At 39.7% G+C, this 22,753-nt stretch overlaps 1 protein-coding gene across 1 annotated transcript in view; it reads right to left on the reverse strand.

Moving 5' to 3' along the window:
• Positions 1 to 22,753, reverse strand: part of TTC39A (tetratricopeptide repeat domain 39A) — a 42,438-nt gene continuing 19,685 nt past the window's right edge. Inside the window, exons 6-18 of the mRNA XM_058030223.1 lie at positions 21,722 to 21,786; positions 20,259 to 20,358; positions 19,367 to 19,432; positions 13,245 to 13,353; positions 12,560 to 12,627; positions 12,371 to 12,430; positions 11,452 to 11,613; positions 9,756 to 9,847; positions 8,715 to 8,835; positions 6,092 to 6,203; positions 4,129 to 4,243; positions 3,318 to 3,434; positions 1 to 329 (exon numbers count right to left, since the gene is read on the reverse strand). Of these exons, the coding sequence (XP_057886206.1) occupies positions 209 to 329; positions 3,318 to 3,434; positions 4,129 to 4,243; positions 6,092 to 6,203; positions 8,715 to 8,835; positions 9,756 to 9,847; positions 11,452 to 11,613; positions 12,371 to 12,430; positions 12,560 to 12,627; positions 13,245 to 13,353; positions 19,367 to 19,432; positions 20,259 to 20,358; positions 21,722 to 21,786 (1,308 nt within the window). The 3' untranslated portion in view covers positions 1 to 208. The remainder of the gene's footprint in view (positions 330 to 3,317; positions 3,435 to 4,128; positions 4,244 to 6,091; positions 6,204 to 8,714; positions 8,836 to 9,755; positions 9,848 to 11,451; positions 11,614 to 12,370; positions 12,431 to 12,559; positions 12,628 to 13,244; positions 13,354 to 19,366; positions 19,433 to 20,258; positions 20,359 to 21,721; positions 21,787 to 22,753) is intronic.

A 22,753-nucleotide genomic window follows, 5' to 3' on the forward strand; every position in this document is an offset into this window, starting at 1 on the left:
TTGGAAAAACAATATTTTTCAGGATTATGGTTGGTTTGAGAGATTTTTTACCATGTTGTTACACCAGATTAATGTTTTATGCATCACCTTTGAAATTTTAAGTTATTTGGTTTTTCACTGACTTGAAAGAAAAGGAAAAATAATTCTAAAGTGTCAGTAATTTTCTGCACCAAAATTTGCAACAAACAGAACATCAAAGAAGAAAAAGTTACGACACCGCCGAGGCTCCACAGTGCATTCCATTTTCTGGGGCGGATTTGGCTTGGTGCAGGGCAGCTTGAATTCTGAAATGTGTCCTTGTTTCCATGGAGTAATTCTTGTAGTTTTGTCTGAAACAAAAGAAGATCCACTCCATTTAATATATATTTTTAAAACATTTCTAAGTTATCTTTGTATTACTATTTTAAGCAAAACAACAGTAGACAGCACAAGCTCCTTTGTTGCCTACTCTAAAATACAAGGCATGTGTTCCTGGCCAAACAATGCAGCTCTTTGTTCTTTATTTGTAGTTCCACTGTCTGGCAATTACCAGAAAAATATAGCTTAGCAAGAAATTGAATCTGGTCCACTCAATCAAAATATTGAGTCCACATTAATTATCTGTAACATTCACTTAGTTTACATTCACAAATTAGAACTTTTTTTCTCCCTCTCAAAGTGTAACTGACAGATTTGAATACAAATATTTTCAGCATTTAAAAAAATCATTTTAATAAGTCAGACTAATTTCAAGAAAGTAAAGAGGAAGGGAGAAAAAAAAAAAAAAAAAGACAAAAAAGAGAGTGAGAGAAGGGAAGATGTCCTGATCCAGAGGAGGGAAACACCCCATCTCCATCCTATGGTTGCCAACAATGTGAATTCTGTGTGTAGGAAATGAAGGCAGACAATTTGCTGGAAAGAGAAAGTGGGCACACAGCAGATTCCATATCAGCTTTTGAGGAGCAATTCACCACCCCAGGGAAAGACTGGCAGGATTTCCACCACACACATCCAGGGCCTGGCTCCACACTGTCATCTGCCTATAGTTTCCTGTAGTTCTGTCCTGCTCTAGAGTTACTGGAACATTCAAAGAACCTGTACTTTCATGGAAAAGCTTACATTAAAAAAAAGAGAATTTGCCCCAGGACCACATAGAAATTGCAGATCCTACTTAGTAGGAATTAACATGTCAGCTCCTACAGGATGGATACAGAATCCAGATACAAAAGAGGATTAGACCATGCTAATTTTCTTGTAGAAGATATTTGTCATCTTTACAGAAACATAACATTAAGTATTAAACTCTGTGTGTCTTAACAGCATTTCAGTTCTAAATTCATAATTCAAACCAAGCATGGCAGAGTGGTATCTGTCTGTGGCAGTGCCAGTCTCTTGGTGAAAACAAGGAATTCCATGCCCATCCTACACCAGCTTATAATTTTATGTATGCAACACCCAAGAGGCTGACTGAGAAAAGGAGGTGGCCAGGTTCTGCTGTGTGCTGATCTGAAACCCCTTGGAGTTTTCCCTTTAAATGAAATGGATTTTGTCATTCTGAGCCTGTATTTCTCATGAGTACACTGATATTCTTGTTTGTAGTTTACAGTCATACAAATAGAAATATTTCCATGCATGACCAAGCCAAAACTGTTTATCATCTCATCCCACTCTTTCTCCAAAGCTGAGGATCCAAGCCAGCAGCAGGACATGGATTTAGGTCAGGCAAATCAAATGTCAGGCACCAGCCAAGCACTCCTGACAACTGCAAAGTGAATTCTGCAGCCCCAGCCCCAGCAAGGCTCTGCTCTCCCTCTCGTGGCTCCTGAGACATTCAGTGTTGGTAGCTGAAAGCTCACAAACCCTGAGATTTTAATGCCACAGGTGGAAATGTAAGAGCTGCACCTTTATTTATGATTGACTGAAACAAGGAGGGGGGGTTTGTAATGAGGGTAGGTTTGGGTTTTTTCAGTTTTTTTTTTTTGTTGCTTGTTTGGGTTTTTTTGTTTGGTTTGTGTGGTTTTTTTTTCCCCCCAAGTCATTACAGTTTTCAAGTGTTCTTTGAGCACAGCAAGTGTGAGTAGCAGCTTTCATACACTGGGCACAGCACATTTTTTAGAGCTGCTGTCTGTTAAGCCAAACACCTTCTCCTGAGAGGACCTGAGACACTCAGAGCTACCAGGGAAAGATGCAATGGCCAAGCAGCAATGACAGAAGCTCCAGCTGGAATCAGCAGCTCCAAATCATTAATTTCTGGATCTCTTGTTAAGAGAGATTTGAACAAAGGAAACGAGGACAGGAGAAGTGTGTTTTGAAAAACATGAAGCCAATTGAAACACTTTCCACTGCACTTTGCTAATGCAATTTTTGCTGCTCTTAATATCTTCCATGAGTCTACAGAGAACCAGGCTCAGAAGCACAGGAGACTAAAGACTGTAATATTTTAATTTTTGTGCTGACAGGCTTTTGGCATAATCTTTGGTAGACTTGATTTGCTACTCTGACTTGCAGAGCTGCCTGAGTTGGACAAAAAGCAACACAAAAACTCCCTCTGACCTCTCTGAGCCAAGGGCAGGCATCAGTTTTGTAGCTGCTCACTCCTGTGGCACTGACTCTGCACATCTGGCCTCATTCAGGACCCAGGCAGAGGGGAACTGCCCTGCTGCTGCTAGATGCTTGAAGAGGGGAAGAATTGTTTGGGTTGGATTTCCTCCCTCCTCATCACTGCCAAAATTTTGGCTCAGCAGAGAAATAAAGGTTCAAACAGAGGCAAAACCCATATTTTGTTAATTTTATAATAAAGAACACCCATGATCAAGTCCAACTTCCCATAAACCTACTTTGCTAGAAAAATCAATCACACAAAACAGTAAAAGCAGGTGTTTTAGTTGCCTTGATGCAGATGAAAGAATACAAAGATACCAAGTGTAACCTGAAGCATTGTCTTAAATATATTTCATCAAGGAAAGAAACAGGCACTGCTGGCCATCAATTCAAGTAATGCTATTTTAGCCACAGAACAGAGCTTTGATTAAATTTAATACATCTTTTACATGAACAAGCAAATATACTACAAAGATTATTACATTTTATTACACATGGATTATTTCTTATGGAGCCTTTGACATTCCTATTAAGATACTTAATTTTTTGGCACTTTTTTCAAGTCCAAGACTGAACAAATGCAACACTGGAAAGGTCCAAACAAAAACTAAGGCATGCATGCTCCCCTTGGAAAAATGAAATGAGTTTCCATGATATTAATGAAATTTTTCTGCTTCCTGCTAACCAGTGAAACACCAAACCGATCCACCAGACACCAACACAGGCTTTTCACTTACTTTGCTTTTTCCAGAAGTTTTATTGCTTCTTCTCTTCTATCCTGGTCCAGATACAGTATTGCCAGCTCCAGCAAGGCATTTGGAATTAGGTAATGGTCATATTTTATCTTCTTCTCACTGCATTGGAAAAGAAATAGCCTAGAGACCTTGAAATGATATATTGTTTCCCTCATTTAACAGATCCAAACACAAATAAATAGGAGATTAGCTAAGATCAGAAGGAGCAATCAATCTCTATTACAACACTTGTCATGTTCTCTCTCCGAAGCTCCCTTCTGGGTTATTAAATGTGTATTTTGCATAAGCATCCTACACAGTATGTATAATCTCAGGATCAGAAAATAATGCCTTTATTATCAGGGAAATGTTAGAAAAGATGACAATATCATGAGCTCTACCCATGTGAGCTGACAAAAAGAGGTGCCATTCACCACATGATGTGCAGAAGGTCCCAGTGTAATCATGCTCCCACCAGTCTCTGCAGAGTTCATTTGTATTTTTGGGTACAGCTTCTTCATGACTGGGAAGAGGAAGGGGGCAATAAAAGCTAAGTGGTAACTGAAAAATGTTGTGCACCTATAGTCCCTCAAAAAGGAGAAAACACCTCAATTAAAATAATTTAAAAATAAAATTAAAATTGAAGATCTGAAATTCTTCAACACATGGCTAATAACAGTAGAAATTAAAACTGAAATACCTTGGAGCAAACACTAAAGATACTGCAACCCTCTCCCTTCTATTCATATCATGGTTACATCTCCTCTTACTTGAAACTCAAGAGCTCTCCTACATGCCAGGTATGAAAACTTACTTTAAATAGATGTAATTAAAGTGGTCTTCTGCTTCTGAGATCTTGCCCAAATGCTTGAAGCATAATCCCTTTAACAGCTTTATCACACACCGGTCATCTGCCAGTAGTTCTGTAGCTGCAGGAGGAAGGAAATGGCACATTTTAGAAAACTCTACAGCAGAGAAGACTTTCCTGCCAGTAGAGAAACTTTTCAAAGGTAAGTGTGAGCACATTCCATGTCTGGAAATACAGGAAAGAACCAGTTGGTGAATTTAATTTAAGGCAGAAACAAACATACATCAACCTTTTCATAAACTGAACAAACTTTGCCCAAAAATTGTTAGGCTGTTCTTTCCCTCCCTGCTCCCACTGAACAGCTATTCCACAGTCTTACTGTTCTGACAGCTAAGAACTAATTTAAGGTGTCCATTTTGTAAATCCTAAGGTCCAATTTACAATCTCTCAACCCTTTGCCTTTATTGCACTGTACAGCTCTTTTGCTCCCTGACTTGTAGTCACATGGCCTACTCATGGGCAAGAATTCTGTCAATTCTCCACCTTCATTTGGCTAAATAAAAATATGTGAAACTTTGCTACCTGTACCTCACATCTTACCATACCTTCTTTGGAGTTTATACTTCTGAGAGCCCAGAGTCTTTCCAGCTTCACCTAAGTTCAAAATCTTTACTATCAACACTCTTTCTCCATCACAAAATTTCTGAATAATGCATATCAAAGAAAACTGCAGGGTTTTTCATAGCCAATCCATATAAGCAGCTTACTCTTACAAGTTTATAGGCAAAATCTTCAGCTTGGTTGCTCATTTCCAATTTGTTAAATATGCCTGAAAACAGCAAGTCAATATTTTGAACAGGCAACACTTAAAAACGGTGGCATGTTTAAAATATATCCCACTTTTCAATTACATGTCCTCATAGTGTTCTACAAACATGAATCTGCTACAAATCCCTGCAAAATGAAGCCTTAGCCACAATTTGCCAACTAAGAAAAAAAAAAGGAACAGGGAAATACTTCACTTATTTTAAATGATGAAACAAAATGGGTGACAAAGAAGGTGAATAGGTCAAAGGCCTTTTTCTAAGATGTCACCTTCACTAAAAATATTTTCCCCATTCTCTTTTTCAATTAATTAAAAATAGATAGTTTTAGCCAGTGTTTCAGGCAACCCTTTCAAATCTTGTGTAACTCACTGCACAGAAGTCCAAGGCCCTAGAAAAGACTGCAATGCAGTGTTTTAGCCTATATTCCTTTGTCAACAGGGCCTTGATCCTTTTGCAGGAAGGCTGTATGTAATAGTAGTAAGATCAAATATTGGTCAAGGAAAAACTGACAAATGCTGTGCAGACTGCTTGCACTCCCACAGGAACTGGGAAACACTGACAAGAAATAAACACCAATTCAATTTTCTCATGGATTACTAATTAAGAGACTGACAGAAAATGTGGTAGCAGAGGCTGTTTCAGTTCAATCCCATATTGTGCTCATTGACAGAAAGGCCATCCCTGGTGTCCTGGATTTCTGCAGCACACTGGTGACACCAGAACATTCAGCCCAAAGGTCACATCACAAACTGACAGCACTTCTAAAACAAAAACCCAACTCCTCTCCTATTTATCCTTCAAAACAGAGGATAACAAAATCTGAGGGTAATGGAGCTTCAGGATCCAAGTAATGAAGTCAATGAATATCTTGATATGATCTAACAAAATAAACAGACCTTTATCACATGTCATAAACCACTCCTAACACACATCTGTGGATGGAAAAATCACTTACTATTATTGTAAATAGTTGCTATCTTAAAAATAAAAAATATTCCTATCTGCATAAATAGTTCATGGTTTCATTACCTATGTTTCTCCTGTGACCCAATTAACTTTACTAATGAGTGTGTCTCTATTCACAGATAATATCTCTAGCTATTGCAGTGTAAAATAACTGCTTAAACCCTACCATTGGTTACCTGAACTTCTTGCCAATGCTTCTTCTGCTTCATTTAAAGTCTCTAACATGCCTTCTGTTAAGTTGGGACATTTTCCAATTACAGCATAGCCATTCCAGATATACATCATTTCCTAGGGTCAGGGAGAAATGACAGCACCATTAATTGCAGCACTGGATAAATGTAGTTGTCAAACACTTCAGTTTATCTCTGCATGATGAAAAAGTTACAGGTTCCTTAAATAAAGTCCTTAAATAAAGTTCCTTAAATAAAGTTTGTCAAAATGTATTTTCATTGCAACTGAAAATTTGTTACACTGTTTATCAGAACAAATTAGCCCTGGAAGACGCCTCAAGAGCCACTTACTGAAAACAATGCAAAGGAAATTGCTTGAACAGAATGCAAACACATTCTCACTTATGGAAGAAGGTAAGTACCAACAAAACAGACTTAAAACATTCACAGCACATGGCTAATTGTCCCTTCATTAAGGCTTCCTCTTGTTTTTCAGTTCTATCCTAGCAAAGGCAGTAATATCCATAAATAACTGCAATGCACTGCTTCCACAGAGAAATTATGAAATCTCAGGACAGCAAAACAAACCAAAAAGAAAACCAAACACTCTAACCTTTAAGCCAAGTTTCAAACACATACACAGAATTTTAAATCTGAACTGTAAACTTCTCACATTCCTCAGGTTTGTTTGATGTTCCCAAAGAAAGCAACTTCTTTATTACTGAACTGTCCTTCGAGTAAGTTTTATTAAAAACTATTGGCTGAATTCCTATTTGCTATTGGGGTTCTTAGAGTATATCACCAAATGTGCCCATTGCTACTTCCAATCACAAAGTGAAAGATTAAAATATTGTACAGACTTACAACTGGCCTTCATGACATTATTTAATCACAAAATCACAGAACATCCTGAGCTGGAAGGGACGCACCAGGATTGTTGAGTCTAGCTCAAGAGTACCCCAAGAACCCCATGCTGTGCCTGAGAGTGTTGTCTAAAAATCTTCTTGAGCTCTGTCAGGCTGGTGCTGTGACCATTCTCTGGGGAGCCTGTTCAGTGCCCAATCACCCTCTGGGGTGGCTGAACCTTTACCTAATATCCAACCTAAACCTTGCCTGACACAGCTTCATGTCATTCCCTCAGGCCCTGTCACTGATCACCAGAGAGAAGAGATCAGTGTGTGATATATTTATTCTCTTTATTTACATGACCTTCTCTGTGGGTGATAATTTAAAGCATTTGGATGAAATTTCTATATAGAACAAGTGAATTGTGGAACTGTGGCACAAAAAGCTGTCAGGCTAGAATAGCTGAAACAGCATGTTAACCCCAGTCACTGTTGCTTTCACCGTCTGGTCTCTGTTGATTGGAAAACCTGTGCTGAGCTTCCTAGACCTAGTGCAGATTCATTAACGTGGTTTTCAAACAGGAGTATTCAAACCACATTTATTCAAGCTAAATCTCTGAGCTAAGACTTGCTTGAGGACTCACTCTTTCCAGCAAGCCTCCTGATAATGAAAACTCCTGGAGCTGAGGTTCTGTGCCCAGTTCCCCATCCATGAAGTGCCTTTGTCTGTTCAGCTGCGGCATCTGCTGCCTCGGAAACGCAACTGCACGGCAGCCAAGGATGGGGGGAGCTCCTGCTACAGAAACCTGCTCTGCCAAAATCCCAGCAGCACAGCCCAGCCAAGCCCCAGCGTGCACTCCTTCCTCTCTGAAACCTGAAAGGCACATCAAAGTAACCTAATTATTTCTCTCACGTCAGTCTTACTAGTGGAACACAGCCCCTGGTGAATGCCCATGCTCTGCTGTAACAACTATTTCAGTGTCACATACTCCTGCTGGGCTGGGGAGGGGTTTCCAAGAGGTTCTCCCTGTTCTGGCCTTTTCTTATAGAATATTTACTAATTATCCATCTCGTTCCTAAAAACACAACAGCTGAAAGCGCTGCAAGTGTTAACACCACTGCACTTGGTGAATCCCTGGACTCAAAAACCTTTTATGTTCTTTTTCACATGTTCCTTGCAGACAGATTTTTCTAAGTGCAATGGGTGCCTCATGCAACTGGCCACAGGGAACAGGCCAGCATTACAGGGGAAAAGAAAAATTAATTGCAGTGGTTTTCTGGGGTGGCCAAAGGAGTCAGTTGTCTCATCCCAGCACCCATGAGCTGCTCTGCAGAGCACCAAACTGCAAACACTGAGGAGCACATTAAACAGCTCCTTACATGCAGTGCCCAAACCTTCCATTGTTTCCTTGACACCACCCCTCCTTGTACCTTACAGTGCTCTGTTAGCAAGTGACACGACAGAAGAGACCCAGGGCAAAGTTCCTCCAAAGGGGACCAAAAGAAAGCTGTTGGGAGCACGCTGCTCTATAGCTGGAATAATGAGTTACACATGCAACACATTTACGTGTCACAAACAGCTGGCTGAGTTCCCTGTGGCTGGTGCATGCCCCAGTTTTACAGCATTCCTTGCATTCATCTGGCTTTGCTTTGGGAACATTCCAGTCTCCTGCAGAGGGTTTACCTTAGAAACACGGAAAGATACTATTCCAATTATCTCTGGTTTATTTCTCTAAATTACAAAAATGTTGGAGAGGGGGTGTGTGTGGATATTTCTTACTTACCAAAGGTGGGACAGGCAAAGGAATGGGGTTTGAAGAAAGATACCGTCGTGCTTTCCGAATTGCAAACTTTTCTGTGGGCAGAGATTTCCCTGCAATTTTCAGTTTCAGGCTGGGAACAATCCTGAAAGTTTAAAGGAAAACATAAGGAATTTTCCCCTGTGAACCTCTGAGATGAAGACATTCAAACTTCAAAACCAAAAAAAAAAAAACCAATAAAAAAAGATCAAACCAAGGAGAATTTTAAAAAGCTGTTACACACTGGGCTATTGCTACCTCGGGGAAGCTGAGCAATACATACTCACAAAAGCTGTCTTTATGCAGGGCACGTTTATCTCTAGGCTTCCTCTTTAATCAAGCAGGAGGAGAGGGACTCTTCCCCACTGAAAGATTAAATTAGATGATGCACCTGACTTATAAAGGGCTCATCTCTCTTCACAGTCTAAGAAAGAGGCAAACTAGCTTTTGTCTCCCCATTCTCCCAAAGACTAAAACTATTCACTTCATAATGGATTCCAAATTCAGTGAAATCTGTTGATAATGATTACAAAAGACAGAGAAAACTTGAAAAGAGTAATGTAATCACATTTAAAAAAAATAGATTTAATATAAAAATTTTAAACCCTAAAGTAACCAAATTTTTGAGGTTATCTTACTGTGTTTATAATGCATAGATTCACCTGCACATTTAATTATTTCTTACTTCTCTGAGACTCAGAACCCAAGAATCAAGTTGTGCTGATGTTCCCACTAAGGAAGAACACATCTTGCAGCAAAATCCATTGAAGGTTTTCACAACTTACATTCCATTTTTATTAAAGGAAGCAACTGAAAAAGAATGCATTACATGGAACAGCAGCAGCACTGTATGGCCAGGAAAAATCTGCTGTCTAAACTCAGGGTCCACTTTAGTCTAAGGGATGTTTAACTCTGCATTTGCTCACCAATCCAATGCTATTTGCACGATAATTTTGCCTCTGTTCCCCCAGCACTGTGACATGAAAAGATAGTAAATTGTTGTAACTGTGAGTTTGCAAATTTTACCTAAATAATTCAACTTCGCTGTCTCCAAAAGGACTGCAGTCATCTGGTCCAAACATACTGAGATAAGCAGCTTTCATGTAAATGTAAGTAGCCTGCAAATGCAATGAAGAATATCTATATAGAAAAATGAATTTACAGCATCACCTTTATTCATATAAAGCACAAAACAGCAACATAAATGGAAGAAGTTGCTGCTTTTGCTCACAGTCTTACAAAACTTTAAGTAAGAGATAAGTATTTTAGAAAGTGAGTAGAGAATATTGTTTTTAGATCATGTTTTTAGATACATGCTTAGTATGTATCAGTTTATAGTTTGTGTCCAAATTCCAAGAACAAATCTTATGCTTGAGTAAAGTTTTTAATACTTTTAGGAACACATGCTAGAAAATCTAAGATAAGGTCATGCTCAGAGAAAAAACCTAATAATATACAGTCCTGTGTCCCATCACAACTTGGTAACATATCCCAAATAGTAAGTTCTAGGAAACAGTCACTGCCTGGAGTTCAGGAGAGCAGACTTTGGCCTCTTCAGGGATCTGTGTGGTAAAGCACCATGAGATAAAGCCCTGGAGGGAAGAGGGGCCCATGAAATCTGGTTAATACTCAAGGATCCCTTCCTCCAAGCCCAGGAGCAATGCATCCCAAAAAAAGAGGAAGTCAGGCAAAAACTCCTGGAGGCCCACGTGGGTGAAAAAGGATCTCCTGGACAAACTCAAGAGGCAAAAAGGAAACGTACAGAGGGTGAAGGGAAGGACAGGTAGCCTGGTAGGAATACAGAGAAATTGTCTGAATGGCCAGGGATCAGGTTAGGAAAACTTAAGCCAAATGTCTGGCCAGGGATGGAAAGAGCATCAAGGAAAGACTCTATAGGTGTGCTGGTGATAAAAGGAAGACTAGAGAAAATGTGGGCCCTCTCTGGAAGAGAGCAGGACACAAGCTTACCCAGGATCTGGAGAAGACTGAGGAACTCTGACTTTTTTTCCTCAGGCTTCACCATCAAGTGTCCCAGCCTCCTTGCCCAAGTCACAGAAAGCAAAGGCAGAGAATGTGAGATGAACTGCCCAGGGCAGGAGAAGTTTGGGTTCAAGACCATCTAATGAACCTGAAGGGGCAAAGCTCATGGATCCCAAGGGAAGGGGTGAATGATGTGGCTAAGCCCCTGCCCAGCACATCTGGGAAGTCAAGCCAGCTCAGGAAAATTCCCACTAACTGGAATAGGGCAAATATTTTTCAAAAGGCAAAAAGGGAAGAGAGAGGGAAGAGAGCTGCCAGGGTTCTGTATTGAAGAGCTCCTCCCTTCCAGATGCACAGGGATAAAGGCACCACTTCTAATTGCATTTGTTACCCTGGAGGCACCACCGTGGCTCACCTCACTCACCAGCAGAAGAGCTTTTACCCACAGCAAAATGAAAGAAATGGCAACTTGCACCACTAATTGCAACATCTGATGACACAACCAGTCAATACACAACATTTTTAACAAGTTGCTCTTCATCTACCAGTTGGGCCCAAAAGATTTGTGCTTGCCCACCATCAGTTCAGATTTGTATGTTTGGAATTCACATCATTCTGCAGCAGTCACAGCAGGCCAGGTTTTACTTTACACTCTCCACCTTCAAAGCTACAAAAAATCTACTCAATTTACTTGAAAGTTTGTAGATAGAGGCCTCCCGCCCTCCTGTTCTGCTGAACTTACCTTTGACCAAGTGTTTTCCTTGCTCAGCAGGTCTGCATAGAAAAAAGCCATTTTCCACTGGCGCTTGTAGGTGAAGCACCACATCAGCTCCCAGTAGCACATGTGATGAAACTGCTTCCAGTACTGCTGAGCTTCACAGCATTCCTCGTACCTATGGACTGCCTGCACACAGAGATTGCCAAACACTGCCTTAGCCAGGTGTAAATGCACAGACAGAGGAGCTGTAACACACACTGGGGCTCCACGATCTGCCTGCATGGCTCCTGCAGCTTCCAAACTATTGCCAGCCCAGTTTCCAAAATCACACTGCTTCACCCAAGAGATTCTTGGCTCCACAGTCATCCTGGTGCTAGCAAGTTTACCCTGCCACAGTGCTCCCCATTCCTTAAAATTATGTTTCTAAGCATATTCAAAATGAATGTTTATGTCTTGGGAAATTAGGAAACTGAAGGCAGAGGACAGATGCTCAGCTGACATTTATTGCTGCACTTCCATGGATTTCAAGGGAGCTACTGCCCTGCACACCAGCTGATACTCTGTCTCAGAGTGTTTTGGGCATGCATTTTTCATCTTAATAATTTTTTCTAGTCCTTTATGACTCTGTTCACACTGAAGGCAAAGGATTACCACTGGGTCTCATTAAAGATACAATCTGCTGCAGGATGGGAAAGACAATGACAAAACTGTGTCATTAATCCTGGTGGACTACATTATCACCAGAAATTGAGAGGGGTAGCAAAATCAGGTGGAGAAACAAGTCGGAATAGTGTACAAAATTCCTGTTTGTAATTCAATAAACTATGAATTACATATAGTCCAAAGCCACAGGAAGCATTAGCCAAAAAGGAAATAACATTCCTGGAGGAATTTTTTTAAAGCTTTTGAAATTTACTTTCTCAAGAGCAAAATGATTACTTACCGCATCAATATTACCCTTTAGTGTTTCTATCCTCCCTGCAAAAAACAGGAATATGGCTCCCTGTAATAAATAATAATAAAAACACAAGTATTCTATAACAGTTTTCAATCTGGCCATACAGTCTAAATCTTTGATTTTTGGCATGAAAACATTAAATGACCACAGCAAATAAATTATGATTCATTTTACCTTTGGATAGCGTGCCAAGTAAGGCTTAAGTAGTTTTTCTGCCTCCTCAACATTTCCTTTTCCTGTCCCTAGAATGTGTAAAAATGCAAGTGATAAAAATAGTTAGAAAACAAAGCAAAAAAAGAGAACAGGAATGCAAGGTACTGATTTTCCATCCTCAATTGGCCAACATGTTGGTTCCTCTCTCCATTAAGTAAAGCATAAATACAGGTTGGTGCTACACTAAGGCAGCAGCAGGAAGCCCTGAAAACATTGTGTTTCCTGACTTGAAAATTCAGGCACAGACAAACATTTTGTGGAATGATTTAGCAGGAGATAACACAGAAGTACACATTAGAGGGAAGCTGTCACCTCCCAAAGAAAATCCAATGTCAACAAAGCAATTATCACTTACAGCCATTATTTTAACCTCCCCAACAATGCACCTGGCTAAAACAGATTTCAGTTCTCACAACTTTCTTGGCCATCCCCAGTATCTCCCTTCTCACCTGTTAAAAAAACCTCCATCTTGAAAATGAAAACACACTCTTCACTTATGATTAGTGTAAAATGGCCCACAAATGACCCACATTTAATCTGGTTACAAACAAACTATTCACCAACAAACAGGTGATGGAATCATCTTTTTCCCCTTTGTGTCCCACAAGAACTAATCAAATCCAAGAGTTATTATAAACAATCTTACCTAACACAAAGGTCATGAAAGTATGATAGCAAAGCAACAGCATGGTACACAGCACCGACCTAAAGCTGTATGAAGATGCTCCCTCTTGAAGCTGCAGCAGACCATGTTCCTGTGAAACACAGGGAGGGGGACAAGGTGTTGGGAAAGAACCAGGGCTGTGTTTTGCTGGCTTAATTTCTGCAGGGTCAGCTACAGATTGCTCACTCACTAAATTCCCTAAAAGGCACTGAAAAATTCCTCAAAAGGCACTAATTGATTATACAGTAATTAAAGATAAAAATACACCTATTCATTTATCTAATAGTTTTGCATGGAGTTACTGCTTAGCCTGGAAAACACCTGGTGACAGAGCAGCAACTTGAGATGTATTGCATGGTTAACACAAGAAAACGAGAGACAACTTATCACTGTGATCCAAGTGCTGCTAAACAGCATTCCAGAAACAAAACACAGGGTTTTGAAAACAAAAAAAAAAAAAAAAAAAAAAAAAAAAAAAACAAAAAAACCAAACAAAACAAAACCCACACATCACCATTGTACAGTGTATTCTTGTTTGCTGTGGTTTACTGCACAGAAGAGTTAAAGGTATCAAGAAAATAAAATCTGCAATGAACAGCGGAAAAATATGTCAGGGCAAAAAGACATTTTAAAGTATGCCAAGAACAAAAGGAGCTTTGCAATGATGTTGGCCCACTACCACCAGTGGAAAAATATGATGAAAAGAAGAGAATTTCTGTTCCCTTTGGGAAGAACTAAAGCAATCAAGGATAACACTGTGTTCGTAGCCAATGACAGCATGATGGATAACCAGCTTCAGGGATTCAAGTTCCTGAGGCAAGAGCATTAATCAGCCCATTCTAGGACTAGTTCCATGGCATCAACAGCAAGAATATAAATATGCAAATGTATCAAACAAGAGATCTGCCTGCTTGTAAATATGCACAGTAAGGCATCCACTGTGTGCTGGGACAAAATCTGTTCCAAGTTACTCCATCAGTGCCCTGGAAGGTCGCTGGAACACGATGTGTGTGATTACAAGGACACCTTTCCAAACCAGCCACACTATAAATAGGAACCCTGAGGGATTTCTACCAGAGGCGCCAGGAAAGGCATCAGGGAGAGCCCTCAGAGCAGGATCCCAGCACAGATTTACATCTTTTGTGTCCCCTTGTTGACTGAGGGGTGTTACACCACCACGCCTTTACTGCTTACTGTGTAAACACTGAAGCCTGTAATCATTCTCATTTTCCTCAGACATCTATTTTTGCACTTAACTAGTGGAGTTAATTGTTTTTCACATAAATATAGAGGAGGTTGTGATTTTGCTTCTCTTTGTTTTCATTTTGAAAGCTCAATGTATTACATTAATTACTGCTACAAGGAAAAAATATGACTCATAATTGCAGATCAATTATTAGAACATCTAGTTGGGACAAAAAAATGAAAATACTGACTTGCATGGCACTACAGAAGAAATTAAAAGATAGTAAAATCATTACAGAAAATCAGTGACTTAATGGAAATCAAGTACTTAGCAAAATGAAACCAGCTTCATTTTCTTCTGAGGGGAAAAGTTTGATGGACACAAATAAGTAACAAAATATTATATATTCATCTTCTTCAAACAGCCCAGATGAAAACCACAAACATTTGTATTTTTAAAAAGTAGCACTTCAAGGTAGAAGTAAAATAAAACATTCTGTGGAATGAATTTTGGCAAAAAAAAATTCCAAAGTATATTTCCAAAGCACATTTTTTTGCAATGAAAATCTTCAGGCTTGATATTTCACTGAGCCTTTACTGGCACTAGACTTTACAGCATTTGGTATCTGACATATTATATAAAATAAATATCAAATGAATGTGAATAGCACTAAGAATGATTCAAACAGACTTTGTTTGTCATATAAAATAAAGAAACCTTTGTCAAGTTGATCTCAATTATGTTTTAGTCTCAAAAGCATATTTGAGTACAGTCAAACACAAAGTTATAATCTGTATGGACAAGGAATGAACCCACACCCATCTTACACAGGACTGCATCCTGGATTGCAGTAACTGGATTAAGAATATTGCCCATTCAACAGAAGAGGGCTTCAAATATGACACCCTTAATTCTAAATTCTTGAACTGAGTAGTTACACAGGCATGAGGAGCTCACTGAGCAAGTCAGTTCACTCTGTGGAATGTCCATAAGCCTATCTAGTCCAGCAGAGGTATTAAAGGCTCTTTACTTTTCACTCTGCCACCTGAATATCCCAAACTTTCTGTATTAAAGTAATAACAACCAGTAGAAGACACAGCCTAAATAAAAGAAATCTAGAAGTAGTTGTTATTAGTCTTTTAATTCTTGCTTGTAGAATACACTGCAGCAAAGCTGCTTCTTAAAAAACCCTCCTGCAAACTGCATCTCTCACAATGGGATACCCAGAAAATAGGAATATGAAGGGTGTCACTGGGAGCCATGTTTTACATCCCACACTCCCTAGCTGAGGCTCCCTCTGAGCCTGGCTGGGGCAGGGGTGCTCCTCCAAGGAAGAGTTTGGCACAGCAGCCTGGGTCAGGCACATCAATCACCTTTTCAAGCACCACCCTTGCTCCACAGGGAGCCTGCAGGGATTAGCCAACAATCCCCATCAGCCAAGGGAGTGCCAGGAGCTGGGCAATGTAGGGCTCTCCAGGATCAGACTGAGGATCTGGGAACCAAATCACAAGCACTACTGGAGCCTGAGGAGTAACTCTGCAAACACACTGCACTCACTCAGGGACTGGCACCAGGCCCTAAATACATTATAGCTAATTGCCAGGACACACCTTCCAACCATAAATGACCCATAACTACCTCCACACCTATGTCACAACTGATAGAAGCAATCCCAAAACACCAGGAATGAGTCTCCAAACAAAGTCCATTACAGGGCATTTGGTGACAATATTAAACAGATGTCAAGGCAGTGAGTGTTCATAATTTTTCCAGAAAGACATTTTTGTAATTTCCCTAATTGACACTAACACATTTCAGTTTTATTTTCACACAAAACAAACTACTCTAAAGGATATAAGGCAGAGCACAGACTAGACAGATCCAGTGTGGTAACTCTCAGCATCCTGTGCAAGTTCCTCATGACATCCCACAATCTAACTCCCAAGACTGTCACTACATTATATTATATCAGTATCTCATTGATTCAATTCTTGTCCCAAGACACCCAATGCTTCATTCAGGACTCCCCATGTGAGCACTGGGAATTCCCACAGCAACTGCAGGAGATGAACAAGGACAATGCTCAAAATCATTATCAGACAACACTGAGACTGGTTCATATTTATTTCAGCTGTTACTGACTAAAACCCATCGACTTTCCTGAAGCAAAAGTTCTTGGATGTTATTTTTAAATAAATATTTTAATTAGGGATCTTGACAATGAAAACAAAGCAGGGTCATTGTTCATGTCCCATGGCCTGATCACATTGCTGCAGGTTTAGCAAGGAGGATGGATACTACTAACAGCCTTTCAAAGAACTGACTGATTAAGCTGATAGGGCATTTGAATGCATCCCACTAAACAATATTATATTTAAGCTTCATTTAAAGTTTGAAGAGACAAAAATGCAATTCAAAAGAGATGCTTAGTGAGAAACTGGAATTCCATTTATTAGAAATTGGCACATCAAGAATATTCTTCAGCTTTGGGTAAAATGTCCTCCCACATTAAAAAAATAAATTATAATGTGAAAGAAATTGGTTCTATCTGACAGTTTTCCTGCCTGCTCATGAAATCACGCTGTCATCCGACCCCCTGACAAATTGCACCTAACATATGGTAGGCTCACATCAAACTGCTCTACAGTTTAGCAGCACAGCCTTTGTAATCACCTATAAAATAAGCCCAGGAGTAAATATTAGCCTGAGAGCTGGCAGAAGAGGCAGTGGGGAGGGTTCAGGCTTCCAGGCAGACAGTGCAGGGAGTGTCCTGCTGTCACATCACAGGTGAGTCACGTCAAACACCGAGTGCAGATGGGACACACGCTCCACCTGCTGCCCAGCGAGGCTGCCCAGCACAGGGGCCTGACCCACCTCTGCCCACGAGGCTCCTCTCTCAAAACTGGGCAAAACTGCACCCAACCTCACTGCCCAAATGTGGGGGCTGTGCTACCAAACACAAATTAGCCCATGATTTCAGTAACAATGCAAGGGAAAGGAGCTTGTACAGTGCAAAGGGCAGAGCTGGCATATCTGGGACTGGAAGGGAACAAACATGTCTTCAGGCTACTTTTTATATTCTCTTGATTTTATCCCACCTACTATTTTGAGACTCCAGACTGCTGTTAAGTTGATCATGATGTCCACAGTGCCTGCAAATGGCTTAGGAAGTGCTGGAGCTTTGGGCCTGTCCTCATTTGCTGTTCCCCATGACATGACTCAGAGATAAAGGAGAGTCCCCAGGGGTAAATGTGCTGGCTTTGAGGTAGGTTGGTATCATGGAGGATCACACAATACAAATTTACATCCAGTTTTAATAAACACATCACCCACACCAAAATCAAGCTGTCCTGCAGTGCACTACAGTTCTCCCAGGTAATCTGCAAACAGCTCAAGCAAGGCACTAGCCATGACTCTGCTGCACAATCTCAGAGTAAGTATGTAATGGAAAAGACTGCAGGATCAAACACAGGTGTATGAAAATCTCCTGGACAAGTGGAGCACAGATGAACAAACTTTCCTCTCTTCTGTCACTGTTTCTTTCATCCTCTAGATTCCTGCCTACTGTCTTGTTGGAAACTTTAGAAAGCCACCACTGGAAAGGACTGCACATGTAATTGCAATTTTGCTTTTGGCTTTAGGCACCTGACTCACAAATGTTAAATGCAGAAAGACTTTTTTAGGGTGTTAAAATAAAATTTTCAACAAATAAATTCATTGTTGATCAATGAACTTTGATCAACGTGTTTAAAATGCTCCTTTGTACGGTGTGCAAACAACAGGGGTTTTGCTCAAATTTATGGTAATCTATGTCATGCTTCAGTGAGTTATTAAGGAACTGTAATAGGAGCTGACTCATCAACACAAATATCAGCCCACTCACAGCCATGCAAGAAATCCCAGGGCCAAATGAAAACTCAACCGCTGGGACAATTTCCATCTGCAGGAGTAAAATGAGCATTCACCAAAGTATTCTCAGAACTCTGCTGGTACGTGAATTGCCTTTACATTTCTAAGAGAATATTTGCTTTAAATGCTCTCTTGTTGAAACTGACAGGTAGAACTATTTGATTTTTGCCTTTACTGATGTGAAATAGCTCCTGGTCAGCTCCTGGAAATTTCTAAATTGTAATCCACACTCTGCTCCTTGCTTTTAAATAAGACATTTTATTTTCAGATATAAGATACTTCCTGTAAGCCAATAAAATGGTGATGACAGTAATCCACCTGCCATGTAAGGCTTCAGTTCTGATTTAAAAAAAATTACACTTTTCCCATTAAAACTTTTTTTGTAAATGGAAAGTATTATAAAAGAGTGAGTTTTCTGGTGCTCCATTACTGAACTTCCTTCCTTAAACATCTTGCTCAAGAACATAAGCCAGACTGGTTACACTACAAGCAATAAAGCCCTTACTCCCTTAGGCAGGAGAGTTTAGGTGCCACACTCAAATTTCCAGTTGCTACTAAAGGAGAAATAAAATAGATTTTTGTTTTCCCCTGCCATGCAAGAACCTGTCAGGAACATTCAGACCCCATAATGACAGTAGTAACTACCAAGGAAGCTGTATAAATATATTAAAGGCTAGGAATACACTTTTGGCTACAGATTTCTGAGCACAAGCCTACATCAAAAGACCAGTAACTAAAAACCTAAATATGTTGACATCCCTGTATTAGCCATTGCTTTTACCACATTTCACAACTGTTTCAACACTGAACAATGGTATTACAACCTTTGAAGTGCAATAATTCAGAAAAAAAAAATCAAGTTAAACTGAGCTCCATGAAAGCAACAGTGCCATAGTGCACATGTGTGATACCAGAGGGTTACAGCTCATGTGAGGAAAGAGAGAAACTCCTGCCTCTGTTTTTTTTAATTTAAGATGAGGGGAACCAATAATATTTAATTCATATTTACCTTATTCCCAGAAAATCCAACAAACTCCAGTAATCTCAGAATCCGTGCAGGAAACATGGACAATGTCTACAGAGAAAAATGTAAGAGTTATGCAGCAACAGACTTTCTGCCTTTCAGCTACCAATGGCCTCCTACAATTTTTACAAGCACAAGAAATAATTAATAAAATTACTAAAATCATCTCTATATGACATTTTTTCAGGATAAATGTATACACCTTCTGTATTTTACATATAATTTAAACAGAAATATGCTTACACAGCACATGCTTAGTAACTCCAGTACTTGGATGTTTCAGAAATGCTGGGTTCATACCACACAGTCCATATTTGTTCTTTGTGCAGTAAATCTGATATTTGGGCATGTACCAGACTCATGCAAAGCAATGCAAGCAAAAGGAAGCTCCAGGCACTTTCTGCAGCCCATCACCCCTCACATCTCTGGGTCAGTCCCCTCCCAGGAACCATCCTGCACCATTTTCTCATCTGCTTTTTGGCCAGAACAAAAGCAACAACAGCCAACAGTGGCTGGAGCAGCATCTCAAACTTTATTCATGTACTCCCTTCCAACTGCCCTGCTAACAGCCTAGATCCTGGTAGTTTTCCAAGTGTCAATAAAGAATAAGTGGAATTCAACAGGCAGAGGCAACTCTGCTCTGCTCAAGGCTTCTTTGGGCCCTCACACCACGTTGTGGGCAGCAATTTCTTTATTTCTGAAGTGTTATTATCTGATGTGTTCAGACCAGACACTGGGATCCTGCACTGTCAGAGCACACACCTAAATTTAACCACATGATCAGTATGATGCCAGTGGAACTTCTCAGGAATTGAAGTTAGGGTAATTTTCAGGAGGTAGCAGGGCAGCAGCTCAGGATGAGTGTGTTGGTACATACCAGGTTAAATGCTCCAACTCCAAGTTTTACACCTCCCTCAAAATGAAGATGGTTCTCTCCTTTGACATAATGTGGGGACTGTATGAGACTGTCCAACTCCCTGGAAATGCACAAGATTCTGTTACAGTGTCAGTAAATAACATGATTAATTATAATTCAGTAAGAAAGTAACCCCATTACCCTGAAGTACAGAGCAGTTTAAAAAAAGGCCAATTTGTCCTCTCACTCAAGTGAACAACATCTACATTTTGCTGGATTTATCAACAAATAATTCCTGCCACATTAAATTTAAAATGTCAATTAAAAACCATGGAATCCTGGAGAGGAATTCCTGTCAAACAGGAATTCAATAGTCAGTATTCAACCACTTTTCAGCCTGAAAATGTTTCAAGGATGGCTGTTGGGAGCATCACCAAACTTTGCCACTGCAAAAAGAGATGACGGAGCAGCGCATGAGACTCAAATTTAAATTAGCAAGTTTGCCTTGATTTCAGTAATCCCTAGATTAAGCGTATGTTCAAAAGATTATTTTGTTTTATATGGGAAAAGACAACTGTAATAAATATTCTAAAATGGGCAGATGCATCAGAAATTACTTTCACTTATTTTTCTAACTTTTATAGGTCTCAGCTTTGTAGTGTCCCTTTATTTCCCATGTAAACCAGCTCAGCTTGAAATCAATTTGCCTCCAAGCTTCTACAGCTATGTGGTTTTCACATTACTATTTTAGTTTATTTTGTTAATTATTAGGAGAGGAAAAACATTGGAAAAAATGGAAGAATGTATTTGTGTTCAGGCTGTCAGTTGTTTTTGATTGGCTGCTGCCAACAGACTCAGCACTATTCCCTGTAACTGCAATCTTCTGGATCTGCATTTAGAGCCACCTTCAACCCACACAAACATGGACATTGTCATCTCTCTCCCTTCCAGTGGCCTTCTGGAGAGCCTGGTCTTGATGCTGTTTTGTGTCTACTGGACACAAGACATTTTGTGCCCACTCTGGATCAAAATTTATAATTCTAAAATAAATAAAATATGATGCATATTTAACCTTCACTTTTTACTCTGCTTCAGCTACTGGTATTAAATACTCCAAAAAGCTGCAGCTGGTACTATAAAGAAATGCCATTTCATTATGCCTAAAGCCTACAAGTCCTGCAAATTCTGCCATGCAGACACAATGAACAGTACATCATTTAGAACAGTTATTTTTTGGACAGAATTTCAAGGATATAGTACTTGAAGTAGAAAAACCTTGGGAGTTAACAGAGGTCCACTGTCTCCACAATCCAAATAACCATAATGCTCATGTCCTTTGTTATGCAAAGGAAGAACCTGTAGATGTGAGGCCCATCATAAAGACTCAGTAAACACAACAGTAATGAATTTGTGAATTGGATGATTTCACCAGCAGCACTTTTTACTGCTAGAGTGCACTTAATGAGATCATCCCTCTGACTCACCTGTAGGTTTGGTAACTGTTTCGGACTTTGATGCCTCCTTTTATGAAGCTGACCATATTCTCATCCTGTTGGAATGGAAACACAGCAGCAATATGAATTTGTAAGCATTATAAAGGGCTTTTGTCTTCTGAAGATTAATACACACCTGGAACATAACCAGCATGACACAGACAATACAAGCCTCTAAGATATAATACATGCATTTAGGATTTCCTTTCTATATTAAAATACTTTTTATTCTGTTTAGACACAGGCATTTTATTTTAATGCTTTCTGTCATCAGTTTAGCCCTTGTCACCTTTGAACCATCTGAATTTGCATTAATGAACACAGGGACTCAGCTAATAGATGTCACCTAAGGTACATTTGGGGTTCTCTCAAAAAAATGGCTTTCTCTCATTTCTACTTGAGTGTAGTTAGGATGTATCTGGTACTGAGCCAGGAAATGTTCACCAGTAAACTGCCTGCCCTCAAGAGTCTGCAGAACACAGGTTCATGTCTTAAGAGTGAAGCAGGGTCAGTAAAATTATGCAGGATATGCTCTTTCTGGTTTGAATATTCATATATACACATGAGATCCATACTAGGAAGATAACATGTTACATGACAAGCTATAACAAACTGAGAAATTACAGCAAAGTATCTGGGGGGCCATTAGTTAGAGGGTCTTTATTTCATAACTTTTTGGAGGCACTTTCTTGCCTCACATAATCAGTCACTCTGGTTTGTTTTGATGTCTGCTGTTACTTTAACTCAGAGAGTCTACATGTGTTTTAACAGAAGATATCACAGAAAAATCATAAGAGGGCACTGTGGAGAAAATAGTATGGATTAGAGGAATTTATGAGATGTACTAAGTACAGTATATTGGGGGGTGCAGCACACCCAGCCATAAAGGTTCAGTTATATTTTCCTTTGAATGGAAAGTGGAACAAGAAAGGAATATGGCATTAAAATTTTTACACTTAGACTGACACCAACAACAGGGATAGCCAATGTAAGAATTTTTCAGCCCTTGAAACATGCTGAGAC

The sequence above is a fragment of the Melospiza georgiana genome, chromosome 9, assembly GCF_028018845.1.
Source record: "Melospiza georgiana isolate bMelGeo1 chromosome 9, bMelGeo1.pri, whole genome shotgun sequence".
Classification (NCBI taxonomy): Eukaryota; Metazoa; Chordata; class Aves; order Passeriformes; family Passerellidae; genus Melospiza; species Melospiza georgiana.